General features: G+C 42.8%; 1 protein-coding gene across 1 annotated transcript in view; it reads right to left on the bottom strand.

Annotated features, from left to right (window-relative positions):
* Positions 1–2,212: 2,212 nt before the first annotated feature.
* VWC2L (von Willebrand factor C domain containing 2 like) overlaps positions 2,213–23,486 on the bottom strand; it is a gene marked incomplete at its 3' end in the record, with an annotated part of 149,257 nt that continues 127,983 nt past the window's right edge. The window contains exon 3 of the mRNA XM_082840652.1: positions 2,213–2,361. Coding sequence (XP_082696778.1) covers positions 2,213–2,361 — 149 coding nt within the window. The remainder of the gene's footprint in view (positions 2,362–23,486) is intronic.

Here is a 23,486-nt window from a genome sequence, read left to right as displayed (position 1 = left end):
GCGGGAATAAATCATGCAGAACGGTTCATGAATGATTCATGACTGTCTTTAGGATGTATCCAGGGTGGCAACTGAAAAGCACCACCCTTGCTGCGAATTGGTGTTCTAAGGGAAGGCGGCTTGAGTTCTCCCTCGGATGGCGCCAGCCTGACTGTTGGTATCAGAACACGAGCACAGTGTGTGTGAGAAGTGTCAGGTCCAACTCGTCAACACATTAATTTTGGAAATGACAGCTCTTTCTTGATGACGGGAGGAGCTTCCAGGGAGGAGGGGCTTGACGATTTTAAAGGAAAACCCAGTTGATGAGACTAAAGAGATGTGTGTCCTGAGGGTGGACCTGTGGTGATGAAGCGTCACTCCCTTTGGAGGAGACTGACCCGTCCCCTCGGGGCTGCTGGTCGTGCCTGTCCGCAAGGGCTCAGAGGCTCACCAAAGCCACAGCCTCAGCCAGACCTTGCCTGGTACTTCCCCCCCGCCCCCCGCCCCTGGTAGAAAACCACTCTGTACTGATGATTCTAGACCAATGGTTCTCAACCAGGGGAAATTCTGCCCCCTTCCACACAGCCTGGGGACATTTGGCAATGTCCAGAGACATTCTGTTATTACAGTTAGGGTACTGCTCTTGGCATTTAGTGGATAGAAGCCAAGAATGCTGCTAAACATCCTAAAAATGCACAGGACAGCTCCCAATGACAATTAATTGTCTGGCCCCAAATGTCAATAGCGCTGAGGTTGCGAGACCTTGTACAGGAATGCGGCAACTCCACTGGAGCTATGGCCAAGCCCAGATGAGAGTGGGAGCAGAAAAGGAAAGAACATTGGTAATGAAGACAACCTTCAAGGTTCCTCAAGGACCCTACCAGATCAGTGCCAGGGTTTTCAAGACAGGAGAGGTGGAATAAGTGACTAGCTATGCCATGTGGTTTCAGAATTGTTAAATTTGCACTTGAATAGAGGTGGCATCGGATACCCTGTGTATTTTATTTTTTCTGTTCCTATACTAGCAGCATTACCAGGGCAACCTTGAGACTCTTCAAAGGTTCATTTTAATTGTTCAGTGTCTAATATATACATTTTAAAAACTGTTCAACAAATGGAATTGTATTGTGCAAGACTCACTCTACCCTAATCTTTAAATCAGCACTTGAGGTGGAAAGAGTGTCCTGAATCTTATGTTTTAGACAGAGGGCTGAGCGGTCGTTACTGTAACATGGCAAACACAGTCCCGAACCAGAAAAACTGCCTGTGTGTATGACTGGCTTTCAGCCAAATCTGAGCTCAAAAGCCAGAAGTGTTCAGAAGGATTCAGATTCACAGTGGGGCTGCTCACCCTGGTTCTGGTATTTCTCGTGCCAGGGGACAGAGTGGGTGTAGTGTGTTTCATTATGAGCCGAACTTAAATTCAGCATCATGAGAGAGTCTGGTGATTGATGCTGCAATTTTGAATACATGTCTCCCTTTGGATTCTTTAGTGATGCTCGTGGTATTCTTCACATATTAGTTTTTGATCGGCAGTTTCAAAATTTTGTGAATGAAATGTGTGGTTTGTAAGAATCAAATTGTGAGTCCCCGCATAGTGCACTGAGCTCCAGTTCCGCACCCAGCCCAGCAGTGGGTCCAGCTCTGTGCACCTCTCTCTTCTGACCCTGCAGGGCAAGATTCACTCGAGGGGAGTGATCGCTTGGGTGCTTTTGCTTATTCCTAATCAGGAGGGTCCTCACTCCTGACACTGCTTTACTGAAGCTTATTTGACACAACTCAAAACCTTACTGTGCAGTCAAATCTGGCCCCTTAGACTCTAAAGAGGAAAAAATAAATCACTCCAAGAGAAAAATGCCAGGTTTACAGAAGAGTAAAAATGGAGAAAGTCAGTAGATGGTGAGCTGGCAGGCCAGTGGTGTCACCAGAGAAGAAACCTGTACAAGGCTATTTCTTTCTTTTTGTTCCAGAAATCCAGTTGTCAAGTCACCATCAAGCATGGATAATTACAAAAGCAGTTTTGATAGCTATATGCTATATATATTTTATATAGCAAGAAAGAAAGAGAAATTTCCTCTTAGTAAAATGTTCACTTTTGTCAACCCTAAAAGGTTTTGCTGGTGACCCTGTTGTAGCGGGCAGGAGTTTGTTTGTTTTCTCTTGTTTTAAACATGTGCAGTGTAGAAGGCATAGCTTTCTCTCCTAAGAACTCGTCATCGGGTGGGAATCTGTTCTACACAGTCTGCTTGCCTTGGCATTCGCGTTTTGAACACTGAGCAGGCTTCCACCAGTCCCCGTTGTGACAGTGACAGATGTTACATTCATCCACTTTCACTTCAATGCCAGCCGGAATGATCGTAGTTCCTGCAAAGCAGTTTGGACCTGGAACACATACATAGGCTGATTAGTTGATTAAGTGTGAGAGGCTCCCTTTCCTTCTTCCCGACCCCAATAAAAAGAATATAACCCCCTAAGCCATGAACGAGTAGGTCAGACTACTCTTTTTTTTTTTTAAAGAAGATGTTGGGGGCAGGAGTTTATTAATTAATTAATTAATTTATTTTTGCTGTGTTGCGTCTTCGTTTCTGTGTGAGGGCTTTCTCTAGTTGCGGCAAGCGGGATCCACTCTTCATCGCGGTGTGCGGGCCTCTCACTATGGTGGCCTCTCTTGCTGCGGAGCACAGGCTCCAGACGCGCAGGCTCCATAGTTGTGGCTCACGGGCCCAGTTGCTCCGCGCCATGTGGGATCCTCTCAGACCAGGGCTCGAACCCGTGTTCCCTGCATTAGCAGGTAGACTCTCAACCACTGCGCCACCAGGGAAGCCCCAGACTACTCTTAACAGTGTATCTTTAAGGAGTTTTCTAGTCATCTCCCTTAAATGCAAACTTTTAACTCCTACTGTCTTTTGCATACAGCTCATATTCCCCATGTATGTCACGCATTCAAAAGAAAAAAGATCCAATGCTCAAAATGTCTTATGGTCTGTTACTAAGTACATGCAATTTTCTAAAGTAAGGTAAGGATTAAACTCTATTTGCTGTATGCTCTGGGGTGTAAGTGCTGCCAGAGTGTCCCCTGAAATCATCTAGCATGGTCAGCATCACTTGTCAGTACCCTGTGGCCTGTCCTCTCCCTTCCCATGGTGGGTTTGAGACAATGAACTCACTCACTCCCTGGTTTCAGCACTTCCCTCAGCCCAGTTCCTGGAATCCCGGCTTGTTTCTTGATAACAATGAATAATTCATGACCAGATGATTTATTCATGTCCCAAACAAGCTTTGTGAGAGGTTCATTTGATTTTTGTAAATGGAGTTCCTTTAATCTGCTGGTTATCTATTTTTTTAAAGAATGACCCAAAGGTTTGGCTTTTGAAAGTCAGCAGGAATTTTATTTTACTTTTTCAGATTCAGAAAAACTTTACTGAAAATGTCACTTGTTCGTTAAAGATAGATGTTTTTTAAGATTCACTGATCTGTTTTTTACTCCTTGTCTTTCTCCCCTTTTCCTTACTTTCCTTTTATTTTCTCTGTTTTTCTTTTCCCCCCTTTGGTTTTTGTTTTCTTTTAACCTTCCCAGTGTAGAAATGGGCATGTTCGGTATTGGTGATATTATTTCTCAAATGTAAATGGGATAAAGATTGCTTCCCAAGGTGCAGTGGATTATAGCGGAGTGATGCAAATTGCTGTTTCTTAGAAACGACTTGGTATAAGTCTCTGAGATACGTATTTAGATAAAGAGAGGGAGCATTGAGTTGTGTCTACTAGTGATTTATTCATCCAACATTATCGGCCACTTGCCATTACCACTACAAAGTAACATGGCAACATACATTGATATCAGTGCCCTACTTTCATTTGCTTACCACTTGGTAACAATTTACGAGACTATCTTTACCATGAAATAAATGAAATCGGGGTGATTTGTAGTTCACTTCATAATTGGAATCCTGCCTTTCTAAAAATGGTAATTATTACATTACAATGTTGATTTCTCAACACACAACTATTCAATATGCTACAGCTTTAATCACCATTGTTTCAGAGCTCCCGGAGCTCAACTGCATTTATTTACCAACTGCGTTTGCGTACCTATGCCTTTCCTTCACTCAGGTGGACAGACACCTGGGGCGTGTGCCTGGGCATGAAGAGCCAGCAGGAATAGGAGGGATATAATGGGTCCACACGGATAAATTAAACAGCTTAGCGAACTGTCTTCTTTTGCCCAGGAGGTGCTTCTCCTTAAGATGCTGTGGTTATAAGCTCTTGGCCATCTTAATTGCCGATTATTTAAGGATCACTATATCAATTCCATAAGTCTTAGCGTTTAAGTCATTGTTTGATAGGCTGAACTGTCTTTGAGTCTACACCTCCCTGAGAAAATTCCACACCAAATCATGAATGTGTCCTGTTATTAGAGAACTCGGCAAGGAATCTTTTTCAGAACGTAGCTGGTTCTCCCATGGCTGCTGTTGACAGACTCTTTCAGCCCTGCTGGGTCTCAACCAGACAGGGTCTGACCACAGCCATACTAACTTCAGAAATTGAAGTAGATGAACACTAACTACAGTTTTCCCAGAACTAGCCCAGAGAAAGCAATAGTCTCTCTCTTTCCACTTCTCCATATCCAACCATTTTCACCCTAATTGTATACTTTTAACTTTTCCAGATGGGAAAATAATTTATTTTTTCTAAACACTGGCTCCAAAACAAAGAAGTCCCTGAAACAGAACAGGTAGAATGTTACCCAGAAAGAGTTTTCCCAGCTTCTTGAAAGCATTTGGAAATGTGTCAGTAGAATGTTCACACACTCTCTCTCCTCTGTCTCCCTCTTTCTCCCCCTCTCCCCACCTCCCGCTCCTTTTCTCTCTCTTTTTCTCTCTTTGTGTGTGTGTGTGTGTGTGTATGTGGCACACTACTGGCTCACAGGGGGCAGGTTCATCTCAGTGGAACAATAAGAGAAAAAGGCAGGGAGGGATCTTGGTAAAAAGAGATTTCTAAGTCATCATGCTTGTCTTGAAGAGGGTTTTTACTAGAGCTCTGGCTTTCATATCTGCCCCTTTTGGCATATGTTGGTACCACACAGTGATCAGCATGTATTTGATCAGCCTCTGTACATCCTTTCTTAAAACTCATTTAGAATTCCTGCACTCTCAGCTCAGGAAATATTAATTTCTGTTGACTGACAGAATGAAATGAAAGATCCTTTGCACTTTGCCAGGATTGACCAGTCAAAGGCGCTGCCTGTAAATTACATAGTAACCTCTGGACAGTCTACTTGGCAGCCAGAGGTATTGTACAGAATCAAAAACTCCTGTCTGATCTCATTAACAATGATTTTATAAGCACCCGTCTGAGAACTTCAGGTGTAACTAAAGCAAGCTTGTTAATAGCCTTATCTGCTTAAAAGTAATTTAGATAATTGTCAAGCAAAATGGTTGGCACTATTTAGAAATTCTTCTGGTCTTGGCCCTTTTTCCTTAATAGTGCGGACAATACATGCTATTTGCTTTCAGCGTGTGAGTGTCCTACATGAATCCCTTACGTAGGAAATCTGTCCTTCTGTCTACTCTCTTCCTTTTATTTGGGGGCTGCTTTCCTTTCGTCTTGGTTTACGTGAAAGAATAAGTTGCTTAGAAGAGTGAGCTCAATGGCAAAAGCAACAAATTTTAATGCTGAAGACTTGGAGAGACTCCAGAGGGCGCAGTGAAAATGATTAAACTGAAGGCTGGCAAATAGGACCTCTGAAAAAGGTTAAAGGGATTGGAATTATTTAATCTAGAAAGAGAAGACAGAGGTATAACTCAATAACTCTCAGGGAGTGAAGGCTTATTATGTGAAGAGTGGTGACCAAATGTTCTTGCTTCTGGCACCCAGAATAAGAGGAAATGGAGATGCATTGATTCTCAAGGAATTAGAAGCTCCCACACAAATTACTCAGCGAACTGAGAACTGAGTGTGGCAGTTGCCAAGAGTGTGGTGAGGCCTTCTCTCTCAGAGATCTTTCAGAACGCAGGAGGTCTCATCTGTCAGGTAGATTGAAATCGTCAGTTCCTTGAAAACAGGAACGGAGTATCTATTATTTCTCATGGTCCAGGCCTAATACTGTGTCTTGCAAATATTAAAAACTCAGTATGTGTTTGCTTAACTGAATGAAATAGTATGAACCAGCTAGTTATATATTGGAAGCAAAATTATTTTCTGAACTTACAGATCTGGCCTGACATATATATCAGGCCTAGCCCTAGTAATATAGAAATATTTGACCCACTGAGGAAGTTGGAAGTTGAAAAGCCAGTGGGTTTAGAATGACGAGTGTACTGAGAAGTGACTGGGAAGACAGTGGTGTTCTGGAGCTAGGGGCTCCTGTTGGCTTGAAAGAGCCATTATTAAATATTCAGGAATTTTATAACCTTGTTGATATTATTTTGGTAGCTTGTAAGTAACAGTTGGGAAGTATTTATGCCACTAAAATCAGCAAATGCTACAGATCAGGATTTTAACTGCCCCTCTCCCCACCTGAGAGCCAAATGGTATAATCATTTATATCACTGGGTTAGGGCTCAGGATACAGGCCATTACTGGGAATGTTAAAGATTTTGCTCCTCATTCTAAAAGCAATGGGAAGCCAATGAATTATTTAGGTAGGGGTTCGTGTGTGTGTGTGTGTGTGTGTGTGTGTGTGTGTATGTATGCGCACACATAAGCATCCGTGTATGTGCAGGCACGTTGATAATCATGAAGTAAAGACTGATTCCGTAAACTGCACCAGGGTCGCCATGTGATTGGTCCACAATGCACCCATCTTTGGACTGTCCATGATGTCTCAATGGAGGTAGGACCTTTGAGATTGCAGACAAAGAGTAGGACCCTCACAGGCCCTGGCCACCGTGTGATTCCTCTCTCCTTTGCTCTGAGGCATTAAAAGTATCTGCTAAAATGCTGGGGTAATATTAAATTAGCATCAGAAATTAACACATCGGCTTGAATTAACTGATCAGATTACCCCTTATAGAAAGTAAGGTCCTAAGGGAAAAAGCACCAGGAAACGTGCAATTTCATCTGGGAAAAGGCAAAGGGTTGTTGGGAGGAGCAGGTAATTGCTAGGAAGACAGTTTAGCTGGAGTCTCTTAGGGGACCAGGGTCACTTTTAATCTGATGGAGATACTGGGCTGTTTGGGGAATTGGAGGATCCTGTCAGTCAGACAACAAACCAGTCCTGGATAAGTGAAGCATAAAAGCACTAATTAAAGTTGTATGTAGAGGATATCCAGAATAGCCCAAGGAACCATGCCTGGAGGGAATACAATCAGGAACAAGGGCCGACATCATGCCACAGATATGACCCAGTGAAGACACACCTTGGGTGCAGATATAGCAGCCTGCTCCGTCGACATTCCCAACCCAGGACCCCGGATGCTGCTATGACGGCCATCAGCAGAGCCAGCTCCCTGACCAGAGTCTTGCCACGATGAGGATTGTGTAGTTCTTCTGGAGGTCACTAGCTTTCAGTGGGAAGTGTGCAGCAGGTGAGCCTGGGGACAGAGCCCAGTCAGATTCCTGCACCCTAGCTGCAAGGGAGACTGGGACGTGGGTACCTGGCATTTGCAGCTTCTCTAGGGAGAGAGAGACTTGCTTCATACATAGAGGATTCCTCAGTCACAGGAAGGAGGCAGTTGTGCATTTCGGATGCTAAGATGGATGGGCAGAGGGGTCAATGAGGGAAGATTTCATGTGCTTCAAAATTTTTTCTCTGGGGCTGACTGCCAGTGTGCTTGTCTAGCAATCAGGTAAGAAATATTCAGAAAAAGACCACTCTAAGCATGAGTGATACAGCTGTTAAGACAGAGCTCCTGCCTTTGGGGAGTTGACATTCTAGTGGGGTGAATCAGACAAACAATAGAAAAACACACAGGACGTTTCAAGTCATTCTGAGCTATGAAGAAAATAAACAAGACAGTGTAGTTGAGGGCCTAGACCCAGGGAGGGAGCATTTGTTAGAGTTTACAGAACATGTTCGTATATGTTTTCTTGTTTCATATTCACCGTAATGCTGTAAGGTGTCATCATGAATCCCATTGCATACATGAGGAAAGTAAAGCTCAGAGAGATTAAGGGACTTAATAAAAGGCAGAGAGCTAGATAATGGGAGAGCTTAAATACCAACCGTCTTATTCTGACTACTTTCCTCGAGGAGAGGCTTTTTTATGTGTCCTATCACTCCAAATGTCAGCCAGAATGGTACCCTCTCCTGTTCCTGACTCCCCAGCTTGCTCTTGTAGGAAGCTCAGATGAGATCCAGATCCAGTTGGCAACAATGAATTCAGTGAACACCTTGGGAGTTCTTTTTAAGAATTTTCACCCACGACCTTACTTCCTCCTCACATGAACTACTATTTCCTGTGTATTATAGGTCGGACAGTGAGACACAGAAGTATCAGTGACTTTCTCAGAGTCACAGCTAGTAAGTGATTGAGCTGCGACCCAGAGCTATTTTTCTAGGCTCCATCCCAGAAGTCAATCTTCCTGTGAGTAGGAGCTACTTTTCATTTCCTGCAAGGTTTTTTTTTTTTTTTTTTTTTTTTTTTTTTTTTGCAGTACGCGTGCCTCTCACTGTTGTGGCCTCTCCCGTTGCGGAGCACAGGCTCCGGACGCGCAGGCTCAGCGGCCATCGCCCACGGGCCCAGCCGCTCCGCGGCATGTGGGATCTTCCCGGACCGGGGCACGAACCCATGTCCCCTGCATCGGCAGGCGGACTCTCAACCACTGCGCCACCAGGGAAGCCCTTCCTGCAAGTTTTAATAGCACCTGGGATGGTATGGGATGGATTAGAGGGAAAAGGTTAGGATGTTTAAATTCCTGTTTAAGTCTGTGTGTGTGTATGTGTGTGTGAGCATGCACACATGTATAAGTAAAGGGAAGGTCTGGCTACACAGTCCCTGTGGGGCAGAAAATTGAGCCCCTCCAGCAGCATTATTCAGCCTCTTCTCCGTAAGTGCAAAGCAGGAATTGCCCCCAAGAAGCAGATTTAGCTGAGAAAAAGTGTGGCTCTAGCGATCGTCTCCAAAGGCCACCAGGCGCCACCCAGGCGCTGCCCTGTTCTTGTTGCCCCAGATCTCCTTTACAGCCAAGCCTCCTCCTTCCCAGAGACCTGGAAAGCCAGGCTGGCCATGACCGTTTTATAGTCACTTCTGGATTATAAACTGGTATATGGCGTCCCTGAAAACCCTCCTTCTGACAACAATTTCATATTGCCTGACAGGCCTTTTTTGAGTATTGCAATTTCTGGCCTTGATTTGAAAATTTATTATTGATGCTTGGTGTCTTTTAGAAATTGGCTGTAAACGATCTTCCTGCTGCATAAATGAGGCAGATTCCTATTGTGTCCAGCTATAAACAGCCTATATTTATTCGGCAGGGCATCTAAATCATTGTTTCAGCAAATAGGAGGCTTGTAGGCACGAGTCTGGGATTGAATTGGATTGGATTATGTTCATCCTTTTAACCGATTTTAATTCTCTGCTTCAGGAAGTCTGACAGATGTTATTGTGCTACCAAAAAGCAAGTAGGCTTCTGATCAGGTGAACCCATTTCCGACTGTTAAAATCTTGGAGAAAATGTTTCTAGCAACAAGTAATGAGAGCTGATTGCAGTGAAAATTGAACGAAGTGACTGAAACCTCCCCAGTAGCACATTCCAGTGGCCTAGTTAGGCCTGGACAGAGAGCAGAGATGAGATTCAGGTTGCTGATGGGAGCCTGCAGACTGGAGAATGGGGTGCTGCTCTCTACCTGCTTCTAGACCCTCATCCCTACGTTACTTTCCAACTATTTTATTAAACCTGAGAACAAAAAGCTTCCTCGGATTAAGGTGGCAAGTCAGGAAGGATCGTTTTCTCAGAGGCTGCCCTAGAGGTGCCTGTTAATCATTTTATTTGAAAATTCAGTACTGCTGAACTCCCACACAAATTTCAGTGTGCGGGCTCTGGAGAGCTTTTTGGCCCTTAAGTATGTAAGATTTATAGCATGGTGCTTCTATTAAGCAAAGTCCGAAGACTGGAGAAGAGAGAGGAAGGACACGGTCAGGCTACACGATAGAGGTAAAGGTTGGCTGCTTTTTCCCTAATTCCAGGCAAATCAGCAGCTGTGAGAATCTGGCGTCATTCACAGTCTGCATTAGCTGGCCCTGTATGTCCAGTCTCACCTTCACGAGGATGTGTGTGGTCAGAAAATGGCTTGGTTTGCTGTTGTATAAAACACTCTCTGGTTAGTTTTTGCTTCAGATGATGAAATAGTCTCAGCCCAATTTTCCAACCTTAAACCAGATGACCTCCCCTTGTTAGAGCTTTCAGTGTTTTTCACGTTTCTTCTCAGCAATCCTAAAGGTAGGAAGAGCTGGTATTACTCTACCCATTTTATAGCTGAGGACACTGAGTTTCAAACAGAGAGGAGGTGAGGTGATTTACTACTTACTTATTTCCCAGGTGAGGCGCTTTATTTCGAGGTGAGCAGATAGAAGTCTGGAGTCATACTGTCTACATTTCAGTCCTCCTTCTGCCATTTCCTGGAGGTATCATCTCAGAGTCCTCAGCCATAAAGTGGGAATAATAAGAGTATTTACCTTACGGAGATTTTGAAGAAGCAAATGAATTAACATATGTAAAGTACTTAGAACAATGCCTATCATGAACTAACAATAAATGTTAGTTGTTGCTATTTATCATTCATTATTATTACTACTTGAGTTACCGTCTGTGCTACTTTGGGTACCTTATGGATTACAGGACCTTTGATTCCTAGTCTGTATTTCTTTTTTTAATTTTAAAATATCAGTGAAGAAATTAATATGGTTGATGTCAACCAGTATTTTTTGCAAAGTGAGTGGATGTACAACAAAAAAATCATTCCTATGCGGATTTTCCCCAGCTTTGTTTACTATTTACCAGGCAGCCAGACAGTTGAAGAGAACAGCTGAATAGAGAGCATGACTGGGGAGAGTTAAGGGGAGATATATTAGTCTGAACCAGTTGTTGACTATAGAAGAATTCATTAGGAAATTGATTTAAAATGATTTGCTTGGATGGTACAGACAACTGGTTTCATTTATTGGAAAGAAAGAGCCCAGATATGGTGGGAGAATGTCTAAGGTAAAGGCTAACAAAGAGATTGCAAGCTAATTTATTTATTTATCTATTTTTTATGTTTTTTGTTAAATTTATTTATTTATTTTTGGCTGCGTTGGGTCTTCGTTGCTGTGCGGGCTTTCTCTAGTTGCGGTGAGCGGGAGCTACTCTTCGTTGTGGTGCGCGGCTTCTCATTGCGGTGGCTTCTCTTGTTGCGGAGCACGGGCTCTAGGTGCGCCAGCTTCAGTAGTTGCAGCACACGGGCGCAGTAGTAGTGGTGCGTGGGCTCTAGAGTGCAGGCTCAGTAGTGGTGGTGCAATGGGCTTTGTTGCTCCACGGCATGTGGGGTCTTCCTGGACCAGGGATGGAACCCACGTCCCCTGCGTTGGCAGGCAGATTCTTAGCCACTGCGCCACCAGGAAAGTCCCTGCAAGCTAATTTAAAGAGAAAGTAGGCAATGATAGCTATCTATGGATTGATCAATTTATCTACCTATCTATCTAAAGGTTTCTGCTTTTTTATAGCATTTTCTTAGTGCTTAAAAAAAGGATAATGTGTAAATGTCCAGCAGTAACAGAAATAATGAATGAATTATGGTACTCCACTTCATAGACTCTTCTGTAGCCATGAAAAAGAATGAACTATAACATCTAGCTGACTTGCAGGGATTCTCACGAATTATTATTGAATAAGAAAAGAATTATGCAGAGAAGTGGGTATAATATCCTGTTTTAATAAAACAAATATAGACAAACTTCTGTGTGTACATTTGTATAGAATTATATGAGGATGGAGGAAAAATAAAGAAGCACAAATACTAAGTTGTTAACGAGGATTATCTTGCTGGAGGAAGGGATTGCTGATGGGGGAGGAGATGGGGATAGGACAAGTAGCAGGAGGAAAACAAGTGCATCATGAAATATTTGGTTCTATGTATAAAAATAAAGAGAAGTTGTAGACTGACATGCATTTTAAAATCAATGTGTACATTTAATGCTGTAATTGTTCCTTTTTTCCTTAAAATCTGTTAAATCGATAATGTGTCTGACAATCAGGTACATCTTAAAACTGAGAAAATGTAGTGAAAGTCATAGAAGTGGGCAGACCATGAAGAGCCCTCAGTGCCCCAGTTTTCTTGACGCTAAAGTTCTATGGCACTGCTGTCCATGATAGCAGCCACTAGCCATATATGCCTATAGAGCACTTGAGATATGGCTAGTCCAAAATGAGATGCTCTGTAAATGTCAAAAACAGACATCAGACTTCAAGGAATTAGTAAGTCTTTGAACGTAAGAGAAAAGGAGTAAAATCACTCATTAATATTTTTTATATAAAGTATGTGTTGGGTGACAATATTTTGGATATATTGGGTTAAATAAAATGTATCAATAAAATTAATTTCATCTTTTTACTTTCTAATGTGGCTAATATAGAAAATTGAATTTTAGAAAATTTACATAAATTTGAAACTAAGTTTAGAGAATTTAAAACTCAGTGTACGTCTCACATGATATTTCTATGGGACAGTACTGGCCCTAAGGAATTACAAAAGGATGAAGAGGTATTAGGAATGGCCAAGAGGAAACTAATTTTTACATAATTTGGGAGGAAGGAATGCTAGGTATTGTGGAAAAGGGCATAACTTTAAGACAGGGGCTCTCAAAACACGTGCCTTTGATCAGTAGTATCACTGAGAATATCTTTGAAATGCAAATTCTCCAGCCCCCCCAGACACCTGATCAGAAACTGTGGGTATGGGGTCCAAGATCTGTGTTTCTGTGGGTTTTTTTGTTTGTTTTGTTTTGTTTTTGCGGTACGCGGGCCTCTCACTGTTGTGGACTCTCCCGTTGCGGAGCACAGGCTCCGGACGCGCAGGCTCAGCAGCCATGGCCCACCGGCTCAGCTGCTCTGCGGCATGTGGGATCTTCCCAGACCGGGGCACGAACCCGTGTCCCCTGCATTGGCAGGCGGACTCTCAACCACTGTGCCACCAGGGAAGCCCTGTTTCTGTGTTTTAATACACATTCTAGGTGATTTTGATGCAGGCTAAAATTTGCTTTAGGATAAGGCAGAGCTTGGATAAAAGCTGTAGAAGATAGCGTGGTTAGTCTGAGTTTTAGAAGATGCCTCAACATAGATTAAGCTTATCCCAGTGAATTCAGCATGCTACACAGGCTTTTAGCAGTGGGTCATTCCTGAGGAGAAACTCTGAGCAAGAAAATGGTGGTTAAATGCTTCAATTACTTTCAGGTTTCAGCATCGGCCTCTGAGCTGTCATTATTGTGTTTCTTTGATAAGTGTGATTTTTATCCACACGATAGCTTTGAGAATCAGAGTCATGTGTGAAACTTGGCATTTGAAACCATTTTGGATGCTTTAATGACCTCACTTTCCAAAACCAAGTTGGTTATCACTGGAAAGAAAAGAATATATATTTATCTTTGGGATAGAAACAGGTTAGAAAAGATTGTAGTACTTAGTTTTATCTAACTTTCATATAAAAGATAGAATTTCTTTAAGCAACAAACTTTCTATCTCTGACAGCGAATTTAGTATCATCTTTAAAACTGCCTACCTCATTGATGAAAAAATTGCAAACCTATTTTCATTTTCTTAAAATGCTTGAGTGAACGTACTAGAATGGAAGTAGCGTCCTCACTGTGGGGGGAGGGGCATGGGACGTGGGGTATGCTTGTCAACAGAGTGGGTACCACACACACACACACACACACACACACACACACACACACACACACACACACACAATCCACACAGCATACTTCATAACGGAGATGAAACAGAAAACTTGCCATTTTCATTTTCTATGTTCAAAGACACAAAATGTCTTGCAACCGAAAAAAAGAAAAAAAAAAATGGTGATGAGCAGGTTATTTCATTAGTGGATCATATGACCAGAGGTGCCCTATTGACATTTCCATGATTTTCATGGTCATGAATTATTAGACGTGCCATGGGTAAATTAAGAAACAAAATGACATTTTCTTTAATGTTCATCTAACAATGCCTGTAGATAGCTAATAACTGTGGCACAGAAATGAGGACAAGATTAGTAAAAATAAATGGTTCACAAACTGTATACTGAGTCTAGTCTAGGAATGTTTCTAGTCTAGAAATATAACGTTTAGTAGGCGGGTATATTTCCTTCCTGTATGGTTGTGGCAAAAGTAGATACTGAATATAAATAACAATGGGATAAAATTTGTAAAAAATAGTAAACATATTAAGGGGATTTAATTTGGTCTAGAAGTCAGAGAAGGGTGCCTTGAGGAGGTGATAGATGATAATGAGAGGAAGGGGTCAAAGAAGCTCCATGTGAACATCTCCTAAGTGCAACAAAAGCTTGGCTCTTAGGGAAGCATTTAAGGTACTGCAGAGTAGAGAGCCGGTGGAAGCGGGGACCAAAGATAAAAGCAGATACATAAGTATGAGCAATTTCTTAGTATTTAAAAAAAACTATATTTGGAGTTTTGGATTGCCATTGAAACCATGCCATCATCAGATTTACTTTTTTTTTTTTTTTTTTTTTGCGGTACGTGGGCCTCTCACTGTTGTGGCCTCTCCCGTTGCGGAGCACAGGCTCCAGACGCGCAGGCTCAGCGGCCATGGCTCACGGGCCCAGCCGCTCTGCGGCATGTGGGATCTTCCCGGACTGGGGCACGAACCCGTGTCCCCTGCATCGGCAGGCGGACTCTCAACCACTGCGCCACCAGGGAAGCCCAGATTTACTTTTTAACTAGATTGTGCTGGCTTCAATGTAAATAATGAGCTGGAGCAGGGGTGAGGGCCTTGTTGCAGAAAGTAGACCAATTGAATCAGTTCTTACATTAGTCCAGGCAAAGGTAAGTGTGGCCTAGACTAGGGTGGTGGCCGTGGGAATGGAGAGAAGTGAATGGACGTGAGCAGTATTTAGATTGAATCAACATGATTTGGTGGTGGAGCGAATGTGTGGAATGAGGTAGAAGATGCTCCCCAAGTTCCTGATGCAAGCAAGGATGTGGGACACTGATGAAGGAGCAGGGTTTGGAGGAAAGAGAACGCAGTTAGTGTTAGGAACATTGAGTTTATGCACGCGAGTCCTCTAGGTGGAGATGAATAGCAGAAGAGAATCGACTGAGCTGCCAGGAAGAGGTGGGTGTCCCTGGCAAACGAGTGGTCATTGAAGCCAGGGGAGTGGATGAGGGGTCCCTGGAGCTTTTGGTGTAGGGCAAGAAGAAAGAGGGCCTAGGACAGCAGATGGGACAGTTGGAGCCAACTAAGGTGGCTGAAATGAAGTCTCCAAAGGGGAAGGGGAAAAAATGAGCAGTACATGGCGTCAGAAAAGCAAAGGAAGGGAAATGTTTCTGGTGAGGGCAGTGACAGCAGTGTTGAATGCAGCTGAGATGGCAAATGAGATCTGGGCTGAGAGAGGTTTACTGGTGACTCGCAGGAGCACTTTCTGTGGAGTAGTAGAGGCAAAAGCCAGAAGGCTGAGGGGGAGGGTGGACATAAAGAAAGCCTGGCCAGTAGCTGAATGAGGCCAGAGTTGAGGGAAGATATTTAAGATGAGAGACAGAGAAATACGTTTAAATGCTGGCGAGAGCCTCAGGGGGAAAGAAGAGTTGAATGTAAAAAGGTGGGATGTGGGGGGAAGATAATTGACAGAACAGATTCCCTGAGAAAGCAGTAGGGCATGGGGTACTGTGTACTCAGTTGTACACTCAGTTGGGAGAGAGGGAACTTCTTCCATTGTAATAGGCAATACGAAGCTACAGGAGTTTCTTTCTGATGATTTCTATTTTCTCTGGGAAGTAGGAGGGATATTAATCTGCTGAGAGTGAAGGGAGAAGATGAGGAAAAGAGCGGGTTGACACAGTCATTCCGGGAATGAAACAGATAGCAGCCTGGGGAAGCATAATGGAATTGTCGAACAGGCTGAGGGTCCAGATGAGAATGCTGACTGTCATTTGCAGTGGTTCCCATTTGATGGCTCCTGTGATCTTCCCACTGGAGCCCAGCAATACTGTGGAAGAGTGCCCCAGGCAGAGAGCATCATTGAATAGCCTCGTGACCTTGGGCGAGTCACTCATTCTCCATTTCCTCATCTGTGAACTGGGAATAACAAGGGTACACATCTGATAGGATTGTTGAGATTATTAAACGAGTTAGTACACATAAAGTACCGAGACTAGTTCGTAGATAGTGTACCGTGTACCCTGGATGCTAAGTGGTTAGCTGTTCTCCAGCTTTGGGGTTTTGACAGGCATGAGATGATAGGAGCAAAGGAATGGGAAATATTAACGAGAGAGGTTGAAATTGTAGATGAGGAGCTAAACTGGAGAAGAAGGGACATGAAGCCATAGATTTGGAAAATCACTAGATGGTTTTGTGTTTACTGGAAGTCCTCCTGGTATGGATTCCTGGCCTAAAATTAGAGTACGCTAGTTTTGCTGACAGAATTGGAGTGTTAATGGAAAATGGATGACAGTTTCTGAGCTCTGTTATTCCAGCTCCCATTCTATACTTTGACTTTGGTACCCAGTTACACAAGGAATTTACATCAAAAAGATGTCGCTGTTCTGAGAACTTTACCTTAAAGCAGATCCTGTGTGTGAGACTTTACGTTCTGAATTCCTGTGAAATGGGAAAGTTCTTAAGAAAAGAAACAAAATTATAAGAGGCTACATTAAGGGAATCCCCTCAACTTAAGGCAATTTTGTTTAAAAGCTGTAAATCTGCCAACTCTTCCTGTTTTCCTTGAGGTCCACAATGCAGTTTAAGCCAGAAAAACAATCAGTTTGGCCCAAGCTTGCATTGCTGCAGCGTATCAGCCTCCAAAAGTGAAATTTAAAAGGAACTCTCAGCATCGCTGATGGGCCTAGACCCTCACAGGTGTTATTTTGTCTCCAAGAATAGATTTTGTACAGTCACTCAGATCACACGCTGGGACCCTGGCCTTTAATCATAAATATAAATGGACTTTAGACACCAACATTTATTTCCAGGGAAAATGATTGAGATTTTATAGGTAAAAATATTACTGACAAGGCTAGTGAGCTCTCTGAAAATAGGTTCATGCGCTAACAAGCAAATAAATAAAATACAGTTATAGACTAGGGCCTGCACCCTAGGAGTCTAGAAATCTTGACTTTATTCTTGCCCGGGCAAATGATTTTTTCTTAATTTAGAGGAGACATTTAGAGGTGGGGAGGGTGGAGAGAAGAGAGATCAGGGTGGTCTATCTCAGGTGCAAATACCACCATTCTTATCTCAAAAATACCCCTTAATCTGTTGCCTTCCCAGAAATTGCCAATGGACAGATGTCAGTTATTAAGGATAGTTTATTTATTCATTTATTCAAAAGAATTCATTGAAACCTTCCTATGTGCCAGGGACTGTGCACATCCCTGGAGTTACAGTGAGCACAAGACATATTCCCAAGTCTCAATGGGGTATACTCTAGCGGGAGTGAGGCAAGTACAAAGTTAGAAATAGGATTTTACAGGAGGACGTATGAGGGAACCTAATCAAAACAGAAGAAGAAGGAGGCTTTCTGGAGATGCAAAGACTGAGTGGATCATGAGGGGTGAATGGGAAAAATTTTGGTAAAGAATCAGGACGGTGTGGTGGTGAGTGGGGAAGTTAGTGGCATAAGCAAAGAAGGGGTTATGGCCCGTTGGAAAAATGTAAGAAATTGTGTAGAGTTGGAGCTTAGGGTCCCAGGAGGAGAATAGGGAGCTGAAACTGGAAGAGAAGAAAGGGCAGTGGCCAGGTTCTGGAAGACCTGTACTGAGTAGAAGAATGGACTTTACTATTACAGCACTGTGGGAACACTGAATAATTTTTAAATGGTAGAGGGCTGTAACCATGCTTATGCTTCAGCCAGATTGCTCCTGCTGCTGTGTGAGGTGGGGTTGGAAGGCCCCCAGCCTGGTGGAAGCAAGAGCAGTAATTGCTCCAGGAAAGAAATGGGGAAGGTCCACACGGAGCCAGTGGCTGTAGGAATGGAGAAGGGGGGATAAATTGGGGTGATCTTAAAGGGAGAATTAATAGAATGTGGATGTAAGTGATACGGAAGAGAAAGGAAATAAGATGATGTCCATATTTTTTGCTTATGTACTGGCTAGCAGGTGGTATCTTCCACGGAAAGAAGAAATATAGGAGCTAAGGCAAGTTTAGGTGGAAGGTCCAGAGTTCAGTTCTAGACATATTGAGCTTCAAATGTCTTTAGCTTATAACAAGTGGAAAGCCTAGAGTAAGTAGTGGGATCTATGGCTTGAGATCTCATGGGAGATATTTGAACTGAAAGCACCAATTAATTTAGAAGTCTTCAGGATATAGATGGTGAATGAATACATGCAAGTGGCTTCTTAGGAAGAGAGAGAGTAAATAATGGGAAGATTACTATTGACAGAACCCCAAGGAACTAACATTTACGTCATGAGTAGAGGAATGGAGCTCTGAGAGTGGTGTGTGAATGGATGGTTGTAGAGATGGGAGTAAGACGGTATAACAGAAGTTAATGGAGAAGAAGATTTCCATAAAGAGTCAGTTCTGCTGGATGTTAAATAAAATAAGGGTTGGACATATCCATTAAACTTAGTATCCAGCAGGCCCTGGATGGCCTTGGCAAAAGCATTCCCACGTCATTGTGGGGATGAAGCTGGATATCAGTGGGTTTAAGAGTGACATGTGCACAAAAATATGTAAATTACACTTTCAAGAAGACTCGTTTTGAAAAGAAGGTGAAATGTAGGGTAAGTGACGAGGGAGAGAACGTACTGGGCTGGAATTGAGTAATTCAGTCAACTTCTGAGTTTTGTTGCTGTTGCTGTTTTTAACATCAGGAGATGTGTCCATCTATGTGCTTAGAGGAAAAAGCCCCCAGTGAAGGGAAAATTGCAGGTTCGGAGAAGAGGAAGTTCTGCACGTTCTGGCAGGGATGAGTTCTAGGAGTTGTTCATCGAAGTACTGTGATCTTAGGGCCAGCAGCAAAGGCATCAGCAGAGAGCTTGTTAGAAATGAGTAATGTCGGGCCCTACCCTAGATTTATGCAACCAGAATCCACCTTTTAACAAGAAGGAACATTCTCCTGAGATAGATAGGAAGATAAGGACAGATAAGTTTCTTGATGTTGGCCAAGAAGGGAGTTAAAATGATGTTATGTCATTTTGCTGTGAGGGAGTGAAGTGATTTACTGAGAATAAGTAGGGGGCAGCGCATGTAGTAAAGAGAGCCGGCTAGTGGGGGCTGAATGGGTAGCACTGAAAGGGACGGAGAAAGAAACCCTGAGCTTACTGTGCTCTGCATGTGAATGTGTGGATGTCTCCAACAGCCTAGGGCTGGTATAGGAGTGGGCAGACACTTAGGTTGATGTAGGTTTGGAGTTTTAGGAAAAGTGGGAGTCAGCAAGAGAGAGGGTGAATGAATGAACCACAGGGTCTCTGTTGGAAAGCGAAGTCAATGAACGTCAATGGGAGCTGATAGACTGGAAGGAAATGGGCGTCAACCATAGTTATTTATAGAAATGAGAACTATTACACTGCCAGCAACAGTGGCCACTCATCCAAAAAAATCCCTTCCTTCTCACTGCAGAGTGTTTTTGTTTGTGTGTTTTACAAGTAACACATCTAAAACATTCACTCTTCTCTCTCCCCTGGTCACCTATCGAACTAGAGTCTGAGGCTGCGCCAGGCGCTGAAACTGCCCGCTAAAATAGCATCCTCATTGTGATACCGCCTATGGCTTCTCAGTTCTCTAAACGGGAATAAGAAGACTCGTAAGATTTGGCTGAGGGCTTTAAAAGATCAGAATGATATTCTTTGCTACCTTGAATGCCCTTTTTTAAATAACTATTTGCAAAATGTATACAGGAAGTATGTTTTATGACTATTACACTGATTCTTCACCCAAATGTTTTTTCTTTAATTTTTGAACCTCAAAGCACTTTGTTCTTCCCTTATGACACTGTTTAACTCTACAGTTGGCCCTTGAACAGCACAGGTTTGGACTGCACTGGTCCACTTATATGTGGCTTTTTTTTCATAATAAATACTATTGTACTACACGATCCATGGTTGGTTGAATACAGATACAGAGGAGCTGCCTACATGGAGGGTCAACTATAAAAGTTATTCGTGGGCTTCCCTGGTGCTGCAGTGGTTGAGAGTCCGCCTGCCGATGCAGGGGACACGGGTTCGTCCCCTGGTCCGGGAAGATCCCACATGCCGCGGAGCGGCTGGGCCCGTGAGCCATGGCCGCTGAGCCTGCGCGTCCGGAGCCTGTGCTCCGCAACGGGAGAGGCCGCAACAGTGAGAGGCCCGCGTACCGCAAAAAAAAAAAAAAAAAAAAAAGTTATTCGCAAATTTTTCACTACACAGAGGGTTGATGCCCCTAACCCTCACGTTGCTCAAGGTTCAACTGTGTGTGTGTGTGTCTCTATATATTTTTAACACAGCTCAGTAGTTTCATCCCTTCTAAGAGACTGTAAAATTGTGAATATCAGGAGCTGTCTTGCTAATTTTTGTTGCATTGCTAAGCAAAGAGAAGGTTTTCTAGCTGCATCACAGGGTTCAGGAATAGGGTAGAGTATGCTAGAGAGAGGACTGGTAGAAGATTATGAAATGCCTTTTGTACCAAAATTAAATGTTTGTATTTTAACCTCTAAGATAGGCAGTCACTAAAAAGTAAAGTAGGGAAGTGATATAATATGCATCTTCTGGAAGCTCACGCTGTCCAGTCCAGAGAGTGGAGTACTGAACAGAGATGTGTAAGACGAGAGCAAGGACATGAGTTACAAAACCATTGTGCTCGTCCAGTTGAGAGTCAAGAGTCTGAAATGAGGCATAACTTTAAATATGGACAGGAAAGCTTTCATATACTACATTGTAGGATTTAATGACCTTGGAGCGGGGATGAGACAGGAAGAAGCCTGTCGGTCACTCTGGGTTTCTGGATTGGGTGACACAGGTAATGCCATTCACTGAGATGGGCAGAGAGAGAAACAGGTTCAGGGAAGGGGAAGGGAATGGTGATGATGGTGGGGAGTGATCAGTTTTAGAAATTCTAAACTACTTTACTTATGGTAATAAACATTGGTTGAATATGCTAGAAGAAAAATGAATATGAGACTCTTTTGAACTTTAAGGAAGAGCCAAGGTTGAAATGGAAACATGTTATTAAAAATGTTTACATTTATTTCCGCCAAGTGGAATTTAGAAACCACTCCTACTGCCAGGTCTGTGGTGGGGAAGCAAAACATCTGGTTGAAATTCCACTGACCTTTAGATACACCTGAGTTTTCCTGCGATGCTCATTTTCATTCCAAATGGTACAGCAGAGCCCTAGGGACTGTACTTCCTGGAGCGTTCCACCAATAAAGAGCATTTGTGCAGCACTTGCATTGCACACACAGCTTTTTGAGCCAACTTGGTTCTAAACACTGAATTGGGCACTTTTAAAATATTTACGTATCTGAGTTTGTTACTTCTTCACATCAGAAAGTTTGCAGAGTGATTGTGAAAGAGGTTAGGAAGTAAAGTCTCTGATCCTGTCAGTGTTTTTCTCTGAACCTTAGCAGAGGCACATAGATAAGGCAATGGAAAGGTCATCAAGGATGTCCTGATTAGGAATCAAGAAGGAAGATTCAAGAAATGCACCCTGTATTTCTAGACAGGTCCCAATTTTTCACAACATAAATATGTGGCTAGGTCAACTTCTTAATACAGCTTGTTTCCAGTGGCAGAACTTAATGTTGTCCTAATTGCTTCTTTTCATTTGTGATTCTCTGATACTTTTGAGGCGGGTATAATGTCCTAAGTACGTGGAGCTTCTGTTTTTGTGTCCTGTTTGCTATACCATCTGTGGTAAGCTGAATAATGGCCTCCTTGAAATGTTCACATCATAATCCCTGGAGCCTGTGAATATGTGACCTTACGTGATCAGAGGGGGTTTACAGATGTGATTAAATGAGGATTTTGAGACAGGGAGATTATCATGGATTACCCACATGGGCCCAACGTAATAACAATTGTTCTTATACGAGGGGAATGGGAGGATAAGAGTCAGTAGTAGGACATGTGATTTGGGAAGCAAGAGATTGGAGTGATGAGAGAAAGGGGTCATGAATCAAGTGTGCCGGTGACCTCTAGGAGCTAGGAAATGCAAGCAAACAGAGTCTTCCCTGATGCCCAGGGGAATGCAGCAGCCCAGCCTACACCTTGATTTTAGAACACCACCCCTTGAGTCAACTTGCAGATGATGCTAGAGCAGGAAGGGTCGATTTAGATTTCAAGCAGTATTTCCCAATGGATTTTAAAAGAATTTTAAACTGTATATTGATTACTAGTGCTGTTATTAGTGCTCTTAAAAAGAATCTCTGGAGGGCTAAAAGTTTGGTCCACCCTAAACACAGAAGGTCAAAAAAGTTGCCCTTCTTAAGCAGGTTATTGTGGTGGCCACTTGGCAAATTGTCTATGTTGACAACGTGGTTAGATTTGACTGAAGCATTTGTTGTCTGTCCTGACCTGCTTTCTGTGTACTTAAATCAAGGATTCTTCAATGCTTTCAGAATGGGACTTTGATCCACTGGATTTGGTTGAATTCCCTGCTCAGATCTGAATTTGCAGGCAGCATTTTAGAGTATTTATATCCTGTAGGGAAAACATGAACATTTATTTATGAAGTTAAGTCCTGGCTTGCCCTGTTCATTTTCAGAAATCAAAAGTATATCATCTCTGCCAAATGCAGTTTTTTAAAAAAATTGCCCACGCAGATCCTAGAGAATATTGGCATAACATTTTTTACAAACTTGTGTAAATGTTTTAAGCTTACAAATGACAAGCCTTGTGTTCTCAAGTAGTGATGAAACATAACACAAGGAGAGGCGGTGAGTCACATGGCTTAACAGAACTAACAAGTTCTGAATAGTACAAGTGACTAATTGCTCTGCTAGTGTACTCCGGGCGACGAGCCCTAGAGAGGAAAACATTCATGAGTCAGAGGATTTTTGTAGATTTAATGACAACCCTAGAATTACATTAGCATTGCCTCCAAATTGAGGAGACATTGAAGGAAGCAGAATTCAAATGAACTGGTGTGACTCAGTGTGAAACCTAAATCAATGAAAAAGAAGCTGGAAGAAGAAATAAAAACTCTCATGCATACAGAAGAGGAAAACCTTCATGTATTTATGGATTCACTCAACAAGCTCTACTCAGTGCCTACTGTGTATCATGCACTGTGCTTTTTCAGGACAAAATAATTTGCTTCCAACGGTGAATATGGGAGAATGGTCCTACTGAGCTGAGAATGAATGAGGTCTCGGCAAGACTGTTTTCCACTAAAACCCAGGTACTTAGAGGATGTGCTTTTACTTATTTGCATCCCATGAA

The sequence above is a fragment of the Leucopleurus acutus genome (genome assembly GCF_964270905.1).
Source record: "Leucopleurus acutus genome assembly, chromosome: 6".
Lineage (NCBI taxonomy): Eukaryota > Metazoa > Chordata > Mammalia > Artiodactyla > Delphinidae > Leucopleurus > Leucopleurus acutus.
This window is presented reverse-complemented; position numbering and strand designations above follow the sequence as displayed.